This window comes from Dromiciops gliroides, chromosome 3, assembly GCF_019393635.1.
Source record: "Dromiciops gliroides isolate mDroGli1 chromosome 3, mDroGli1.pri, whole genome shotgun sequence".
Classification (NCBI taxonomy): Eukaryota; Metazoa; Chordata; class Mammalia; order Microbiotheria; family Microbiotheriidae; genus Dromiciops; species Dromiciops gliroides.
The window spans coordinates 585,580,868-585,589,719 of NC_057863.1; the positions used below are offsets into that span (position 1 = coordinate 585,580,868).

Sequence of the window (8,852 nt, forward strand, 5' to 3'; positions counted from 1 at the left end):
AGCAGATAATATCCAGAACTGCTGAAGTTTCAGAGAAGAGGTTAGTTGACATTACTATGTAGGTAGATCAGAGGAAGAGGGAGCCTGAGTCAGGGAGACCAGGTAGGAGGCAATAGTCCTAGCCTGACATATAAAACTGAACTAGAGTGAGGAGTTAGGGAAATGGGATGATTAGAAAAGCTGTGTGATATTTCAAAGAATGACATTGATTGGGGAGGGGGATGGGGGTGCAAAACTAAACTATACAGTATAGTTTGGGGATAGTATTGAAATAGGAACCAGAATTGTTAGGTTCTAGTTCTAGTTACAGGATCTTGGAAAGTGACTTCACCTTTCTGGATGTCAGTTTCCTCATCTTTAGTAGAACATTGGATTGTAGTCTCTGAACTCCATTTGGGGACAGCTAGGTGGTGCAGTGGATAAAAATACCCATCCTGAAGTTAGGAAGACCTGAGTTCAAATTTTGACTTCAGACTCATATTATCTGTGTGATCCTGGACAAGTCACTTAACCCTGTTTGCCTCATTTCCTCATCTGTAAATTGAGAAGGAATGGCAAACCTCTCTAGTTTCTTTGCCAAGAAAACCCCAAATGGGGTCATGAAGAGTCAGAAACAGCTGAACAAGAGCTCCATTTCAGTTCTTGATGCTGAGCCAAAAATGAGCTTGACAGCTCATAACTGGAAATATAGCTGCTGACAGTGAGGGAATTCTCCAGAGGGAGCCAATCTTAAGTTCATTTTTACACAGGCGCAGAGACTCTTACCCTGATCAGGAGGATCTCCCCTCCAGCCTCATAGATCTTGGTACTGTATCTGCTGGCATCTCTTCCTTCTAGAGCTTGGTTCAAGTTCAGTGACGGGGTTGGGGAGAAGATGGTTTCAGAAATGGCTTCATTCTCTAGCTCCTTTCCTACTATAGGCAGGATCAACTGCTGAACTCTTCCATCACACACTTTCCCTTCTCATACCAAATAGATTGGCAAGCACTGAACTCTCAAAGCAACCAGACAGCGAAAGCATCACAAACTAATTAAAGTGCAAGGGCTTAGACCCAATTCAGGATCATGAGAATTTGGATTACTGCTTAACTACAACTCCCACAATTCTCGGCAATACCGCCCTCAACTCAAGAGTACCACCCCCTTCTACTTTAGGTCATTCCCCATTTTAGTTCCCCCTTCTAGGCAATGTCCTAAGAAAGGGGAAGGAGGTTGAAGGTGAGTTGGGGTAGGTAGGCGAGAAAACTTAGATCCTCTTCCCTCCCCCAGCAGCCCTGGGGCAGAGATCCCAGGGACCCCACCCGATCCCTCCCGAAGAGCTGGCCCAGCCCAGTCAGCTGACTTTGGGGGAAAGAAGAGGAAGGGGTGGAGCTGCCTGGCCGGCTTGTCAGCTGAGAAGCCCAGAAGTCTGCAGACAGGGCAAAGAAGAGGACATTTAAGCCTAGGAAGAACCCTGGGCATCTGAGGGACCTAGACTCAGGAAAGAAGAGAAGCAAGCCAGCCCACTGAACTGGCGGGACCTGGGTCACAGGGAGCCCAGCTGGGCCAGGAGCTTGGTCACCAACCTGCCTACGATTTAAGGAAATGCAGCCACACTGGGGCTTTTGTGGATGGAACTTGGGGGATCCCCCCGGGGGGTTGGCCTGGGGTCGGAGACCTCTCACAATGAGAAAAGCCAGGCCTCTGGGGAGCATTTGGATGGGCTTGGCCCTGGGTAGCTTCCTGGCTCTCTACTGCTTGACTGAGGCCAGACCAGAGCCTGGCAGAGGGGACTCCCAATGGCTACGGGAAATCCTGCCTGGGCTTGGTGTTGAATTTGGGCTGCAGAACATCAGCTGCTCAGTCTGCAAGGCCCTGTTCACTGCCATCGACATTGGACTGAAGGTGAGCTCCAAAAAAGGTCCTCCAAGGGTAACGGAAAAGCACAAGGATTTAGGAAGACTTAGAGGCCGCAAGAGGGTTCCCTGAAGAATTGAAGTAGAGGGGCAGCTAGGTGGTGTAGTGGATAGAGCACCGGCCCTTGAGTCAGGAGGACCTGAGTGCAAATCCGGCCTCATACATTTAACACTTACTAGCTGTATGACCATGGGCAAGTCACTTAAGTCCAATTACCTCACCAAAAAGATGCCCCCCCCCCAAAAAAAAGAAAGAATTGAAGTAGAAACTTTGTATAGTGAGGGTTTGTGGTATAGTGATACAGAAAGAGGGAAGTAGGAGAGAAGGCATTAATTAAGCACTTCCTATGCTGACAGACACTGTGCTAAGTGTTTTACAAATAGTATCTCATTTAATCTTCATAACCATCCTGGGAGGCAGGTGCTATTATTAGCCCCATTTTACAGATGAGGAAACTGAAGCAGAGGTTAAGTGACTTGCTTAGAGTCTTGCTTAAGTGTTTGAGGCCAGTTTTGAACTCAGGTCTTCCTGATGCCAAGATCTCAATGGGATGAGACAGGCACACGGAGGAGCAAGAGCAGAGATACTTCAGTGAGAAGCATCTTTTAGGATGGGAAATCCCAAATGGGAAAAATTCACAAAGCAATGCTGATAGGGAGAGTCCTCCCAGGAAAGCAGCTCTTGTGTATGGGAAAACAGAAATGGCCATTCAGATCTCAATCACTGTGTGCCCTCACTCACTGGCAGATATTAATTCAAAACTTCTAATGGCCATTGGGATGGGGTGGAGGTTGTTTAATTAGTAGAGTTGAGTGAGATCGTTGTTTCCATCCCACACCATTCAGTTTCAGTGGCCCAGAGCCAAGTAACCAGAGGGCTTCTGCTTCTGGAGAAGGTACTGCACTGACTGTGATAGGTAGACTAAGAAAGTGAGGCATCTTTCATAGGATGCATGCCAGGCTTAAAGAATAAAGTGGGCTTCATTTGGGATAGAGTAAGGTTGGGCTTAGTCATTATCTCTTTATTTACCTTTAACATGTGTAGTCTCCTGGTCCTAGGGCAAGATAAAATGAGGCCAGGTACTTATGCCTGGGTGGGTATCATCATGTCAATCTGAGGATAGCTATCTTGTCTCTCCAGTCTATCACTGACCTGTATCCTTCTCATTGCAGATGGAACCCAATGTGGCCCGAGTGGGACTCATAGCCACTGTTGTGTGTAAACAGCTGAACTTGGCACCGCCCAACGTGTGCCAGTCTATTATCAAGCTTTATGAGAGTGATATAGTGGAGATATGGACACACTCAGTGCTGAACCCATCTGAAGCCTGTGGGTTGCTTCTAGGTTCTTCCTGTGGACACTGGGATATCTTCTCAGCCTGGAATATCTCCTTGCCTGCTGTGCCCAAGCCCCCACACCATCCTCCTGCTCCCCCAGCACCTGGTGCCCCCATCAGCCGTGTGCTCTTCCTCACAGACCTACACTGGGATCACGACTACATGGAGGGTGCGGATCCTAACTGTCCTGACCCCCTGTGTTGCCGAAAAGGCTCAGGTTTGCCATCTTCCTCCCAGCCTGGTGCAGGCTACTGGGGTGAATACAGCAAGTGTGACCTGCCGCTGAGGACCTTAGAGAGCCTGCTAGCAGGGATAGACGCTGCCGGCCCCTTCGACATGGTCTACTGGACAGGAGACATCCCTGCCCATGATGTCTGGAGTCAGACCCGCCCTGACCAACTACGGGCACTGACTACCATCACCAACCTTGTCAAGAAGTACCTGGGGCCTGTGCCTGTCTATCCAGCTGTAGGCAACCACGAGAGTACCCCAGTCAACAGCTTCCCTCCCCCCTATGTGCATGGGAACCACTCCTCCCGCTGGCTTTATGATGCTATGGCAACAGCCTGGGAATCTTGGCTCCCCCGAAATGCCCTCCATACTCTCAGGTAACTGGAGGCACACAAGGGTGAACAGGAGGTAGAACTGAGTGGAGAGAGATAAGAAGAGATAGGAACTTGGGAAAACATTCCTGATGTCACAGTGTACAGTAGTGGTCCCCAAAACCCTTCACTCAAGGGCAAAATTATTTTTACAATCATACTTATATGTTTTAAATTCTAATAGTCTATGTTGAAAGGTACAACCCACATTAACAAAAGCCCTTTGAGGGGAGGGTCCTCAGTAATTTTTTTGGGGGGGGCAATGATGGTTAAGTGACTTGCCCAGGGTCACACAGCTAGTACCTGTCAAGTGTCTGAGGTCAGATTTGAACTCAGGTTGTCCTGAATCCAGGGCCAGTGCTTTATCCACTACGCCACCTAGCTGCCCCCTCAATAATTTTTAAGAGTATTAAAAGGGTCAGGGACAGCTAGGTGGTACAGTGAATAAAGCACTGACCCTGGAATCAGGAGAACCTGACCTCAAATCTGGCTTTGGACAGTTACTAGCTGTGTGATTCTAGGTAAGTCACTTAGCCCTGACTGCCTCCAAAAAGGGTTTTGTTTGTTTGGTTGGTTTTTTTAGGTTTGTTTGTTTGTTTTTGCAGGGCAATGAGGGTTAAGTGACTTGCCCAGGGTCACACAGCTAGTAAGTGTCAAGTGTCTGAGGTCTGATTTGAACTCAGGTTGTCCTGAATCCAGGGCTGGTGCTTTATCCACTGCGTCACCTAGCTGCCCCCCGTTTTGTTTTTTTTTGTTTTTAAAGTATAAAAGGATCCTGAGACCTTTAAGTTTGAGGACTGCTGGTGTATGGGGGTGGGGTTTTGGGGGGGGGATGGTTGGCTCTCAGTCCTTTTTTCTCTTTTCTCTAGTCAAGTCACCTAGGTTGAATCTTTCTTCCTTTGAATTGTTTCATTTCCATTGCCAGCACCTAACTTAGCACTTGGCACATAGCAGGCACTTTCAAAAGTTTGTGGTTTGATTGATCCTCATCCTAGTTCAGGCCTTCATCACTTATTATTTTCCAGTTACATATATAGTTTTCCTTTTTTTTTTTTTTTTTTTGCGGGGCAATGAGGGTTAAATAACTTGCCCAGGGTCCCACGGCTAGTAAGTGTCGAGTGTCTGAGGCTGGATTTGAACTCAGGTCCTCCTGAATCCAGGGCCTGTGCTCTATCCCCTGCGCCACCTAGCTGCCCACCTTCATTACTTCTTGACTGAACTATTGTAATAGCCTCCTAGCTGACCTTCCTGCTTTCATCCAATCCCTCTCCACAGTTACTAAATGCTTACCAAAAACACCACTTTCAGAATATTACTCCCCTGCTCATAAATATTCCCTATGACCTATTGTAGTATAAAGTCTAAACTCCTCACTCTGGCCTTCAAGGCTCTCCTAATCTAATTGCAATCTGTTCTACAAGTCTTGTCTCCCACTCCTACCCTAAACAGATGGTCTGATTTCAGGCAGCTCACCTTGACTCACCCAGGTCCCCTGCCTCTAATGCCCTTCTTGTTCTCTGCAACGATTCAAATTTTGCCCATCCTTCAAGGCCTAGCTCAAGGCTTTCCTGGGTACTCCTACAGTATTAACCCCTTTGGACCTGAGGAGGTTTTTTGTTGTTGTTGTTGTCTGACACCTCATTATCTGATTGTCCCAGCTGAGTGAGTTTTATTTACTAGAAAGTTAACCCAGGAAGGGAAGGGCCCACCTTATCTATTTATGGCTTTAGTATCTCCCACACCCGCAGGCCTACTGCTGGTCACATGACAAACTTCAACAAATGGTGTTTGCATTGAACTAACACTGCCCTTCCCCCAATGTTTTAGGACTGGGGGGTTCTATGCCCTCTCACCTAGGCCAGGTCTCCGTCTAATTTCCCTCAACATGAACTTCTGTGCCCGGGAAAACTTCTGGCTGCTCATCAATTCCACAGATCCTGCAGGGCAGCTGCAATGGCTGGTGGGAGAACTGCAGGCTGCCGAGGACCGAGGAGAGAAGGTGAGACCCTTGGGGCCAGGAGGAGAGAGAAGGGGAGGTCTTCTGGGAGCAGGGATAGCAAAAGTGAGCACAGGTAGTGATGGAAGGCAGGCCACCTTCCCTGGCCCACCAAGACAAGGTGCAGTCTTTTTTGTTTCATGACCCGTTACACCTGGGAATAAGGCTGTGTTTTCAAGGCTTTTGGCCCTTCAGTAGGCCCACCTCTGTCCAGAAGTTCCTGGTCTCCGAATAAAGACAGAGCTTCATACCCGGCATGTCACACCATGTCTCCTTTACCCAGGGGATTTATCCCAAATCAGAGGGTGCTTTCTGCTTTCAGAGGGCCAGGTAGCCCCACTTCCCTGCAGCCAATGTGACGCCAGTCCTATCCCCACAGGTACATATCATTGGTCACATCCCCCCTGGACACTGTCTGAAGAGCTGGAGCTGGAATTACTATCGAATTGTGGGCAGGTAAGAAGAGAGAAGGCATTGTGGGGCAATAGGTATAAGACTCATCTACTTGGCCTGGTTCAAGAAGATCTACATTCACATCCTGCCTCTGACACACATTAGTGACCAAGGGCTAAGCTCTCTGAACCTCAGGAGCCCACACAATTCTCCAAGACCATATGTTACAGATGAACTGCTGAACAATATCTGTGGAAGGCATTTCCACACAGGGAGTTCCCAAGACCTATATAATTACAAGTATATGGGAGAGGTGGGATCTAAGGAGAGAAGCAGAGAATGATTTGGGATCTAAGCAAAGTGTTATGGCTATTTATAGCACTTAAGCCTAAAAGAAGGGCAGCTAGGTGGCACAGTGGATAGAGTGCTGGCTCTGGAGTCAGGAAGACTCATACTCCTGAGTTCAAATCCAGCCTCAGACTACTAGCTATGTGACCCTGGGCAAGTCATTTAACCCTGCTTGCCTCAGTTTACTCATCTGTAAAGTGAGCTGGAGAAGGAAATGGCCAACCACTCCAGTATCTTTGCCAAGAAAACCCCAAATGGGGGTCATAGAGAGTGGAGTTGTACACAACTGAAACAAAGGAATAACAACAACAAAGCTTAAAAAGCTTTTGCCATACCTTTTCCCATTTACTCCTCCAACAAGCCTCTTAGGTATAAGAGGTACCTAATGATACCTCTTCACTTCATAGATGAAGAAACTGATAATCTGAGAAGCTGAGTGACTTTCCCCACGTTCACCCAAAGACCTATAGAAATGAGTTATTTTAATAATAGAGATGAGAGGTGTGAATTCAGAGCAATGGGATTGGGGAAGAGCACTTATTCCCTACATGACCCACAGCAGGTTGATTCACCTTTCTTTGAATTGGCTTCCTCTTCTGTAAAAATAACATGAGTTAGGCTTTGATCCCTAAGCTGTCTTCTAGTTATAAAGCAGCAATCCAATGAACTATCAGATGCCCAGTCCTTCTCTCCTCAGAGTGACTCAATGAATGTCTTTCCCTTTACTAGGTATGAAAGCACCATAGCTGCTCAGTTCTTTGGTCACACCCATGTGGATGAGTTTGAGATTTTCTATGATGAGGAAACCCTGAGCCGACCCTTGGCTGTGGCCTTCCTGGCTCCCAGTGCCACCACCTATGTGAACCTTAACCCTGGTGAGTGTGACAGAAAGGTGCCTGCTAGGTTAACTGAGTAAGAGGTGGGCAGTGGGCTATATAAGCATCTGTACCTGCCTTAACCCCATGGGCTGTTCTTCCCTCTGGACTGTACCTTTGACCTTTGATCAGTGCCTTTCTTGTTTTCCCTTGCAGGTTATCGAGTCTACCTAATTGATGGCAACTACCCAGAAAGTTCCCATGTGGTCCTGGACCATGAAACCTATATTCTGAACTTGACACTGGCCAATGCTCCCGGGGCCACCCCCAAGTGGGAGCTCCTCTATCGGGCCCAAGAAACCTATGGGCTTCCTAATGCCCTGCCAGATGCCTGGCATGACCTAGTATACCGCATGAGGGGGAATGAAGAGCTTTTCCAGACCTTCTGGTACCTGTACCACAAGGGTCACCCTCCTGTAGAACCCTGTGAGGGTGCCTGCCGTCTTGCTACCCTCTGTGCCTTGCTCTCTGCCCGCTCAGACAGCCCTGCTCTCTGCCGCCATCTGGTACCAGATCTGCCCTTACCCCACACTGGACGTCTCTGGCAGAGGTTTGCATTTTGCTAGCAAATCAAAGTTCAGCCAGCCAGCAGGGATCAGGAAGGAGGGAGCCCAGTGCAGTGCTGAGGGGAGGAATGCCCAATCTCTAGCTCTTTGAAGTATTAAACAAAAGGAGGAGGGTTAGATATCTGCATGTGCCATAGACTCTGGTGAGCAAGGAGAGTTGATTTCTATTTCCCTGGAGGCATCTCAGCACCTGAGAGACCTGTCTGGTTCGACAGGAAGGAGGAAGCAGCTAGCTCTTAGGACACAGTGTGGGCAGGAAATTGAAGCTTCTATGGGAGCAACACCCACCAGGATTGCTATTGCTCCTGCTTCCCTCAGGATCACAGGTGCATTGGGTAGGAAACTGGACCTGGACCTTTAGTAGCCACCCCTTCCCTTGCCCTCAAGATGGTTCTAGATGTCTCGAAGGTATCAGAACCGAAGGGGCACAGACAAAGGGTTGGGACTTCCCTCTGCCTGCCGGACAGGAGTTCCTCATCCAAGGTTGCCTAATCCCCTGGGATAGTTACAATAAATGTATGTGACTCAGTGGTCTCCTTTCCTCGTTTTACCTGTCCTTCCCACCCCAAACACAGACCTGGTAAGCCCTACATCACCCTTTCTGATTAATGACTCGGTGCCCTCTAGACCAAACAGACTTAGGAAGGCCTTGTGCCAAAGTCCTCGGACCAGGGACCACGAAGGGCACCAAAGGGGTCACTCAGAAACGTCGATGGGAGGGTTAGTTCTTCCCGTCTGTGGGGAAATCATGGCAGGCCTAGGATTGCTTCAACAACTGAAGGTAGAGGGAAGATGGAAGGGAGTAGTGTGTGGCCAGGAGCAGCAGCAAGCCTAGGGGG

At 48.4% G+C, this 8,852-nt stretch overlaps 1 protein-coding gene across 1 annotated transcript; it reads left to right on the top strand.

Moving 5' to 3' along the window:
- Positions 1-1,159: 1,159 nt before the first annotated feature.
- Positions 1,160-8,547, top strand: SMPD1 (sphingomyelin phosphodiesterase 1). Its single transcript, XM_043996547.1, has 6 exons — positions 1,160-1,884; positions 3,069-3,841; positions 5,663-5,834; positions 6,211-6,287; positions 7,302-7,447; positions 7,604-8,547. Exons 1-6 carry the CDS (start codon positions 1,585-1,587, stop codon positions 8,011-8,013), a joined length of 1,878 nt encoding a protein of 625 aa, XP_043852482.1. The 5' UTR covers positions 1,160-1,584; the 3' UTR covers positions 8,014-8,547.
- Positions 8,548-8,852: the final 305 nt, after the last annotated feature.

What these genes read in the sequence shown, in the direction of transcription:
- SMPD1 (XM_043996547.1), top strand. Translation starts at nt 1,585, where the DNA reads ATGCAGCCACACTGGGGCTTTTGTGGATGGAACTTGGGGGATCCCCCC. An exon ending in CCATCGACATTGGACTGAAG is followed by an intron (nt 1,885 to 3,068) that starts GTGAGCTCCAAA and finishes TTCTCATTGCAG; the next exon opens with ATGGAACCCAATGTGGCCCG. An exon ending in CTATGTGAACCTTAACCCTG is followed by an intron (nt 7,448 to 7,603) that starts GTGAGTGTGACA and finishes TTTCCCTTGCAG; the next exon opens with GTTATCGAGTCTACCTAATT.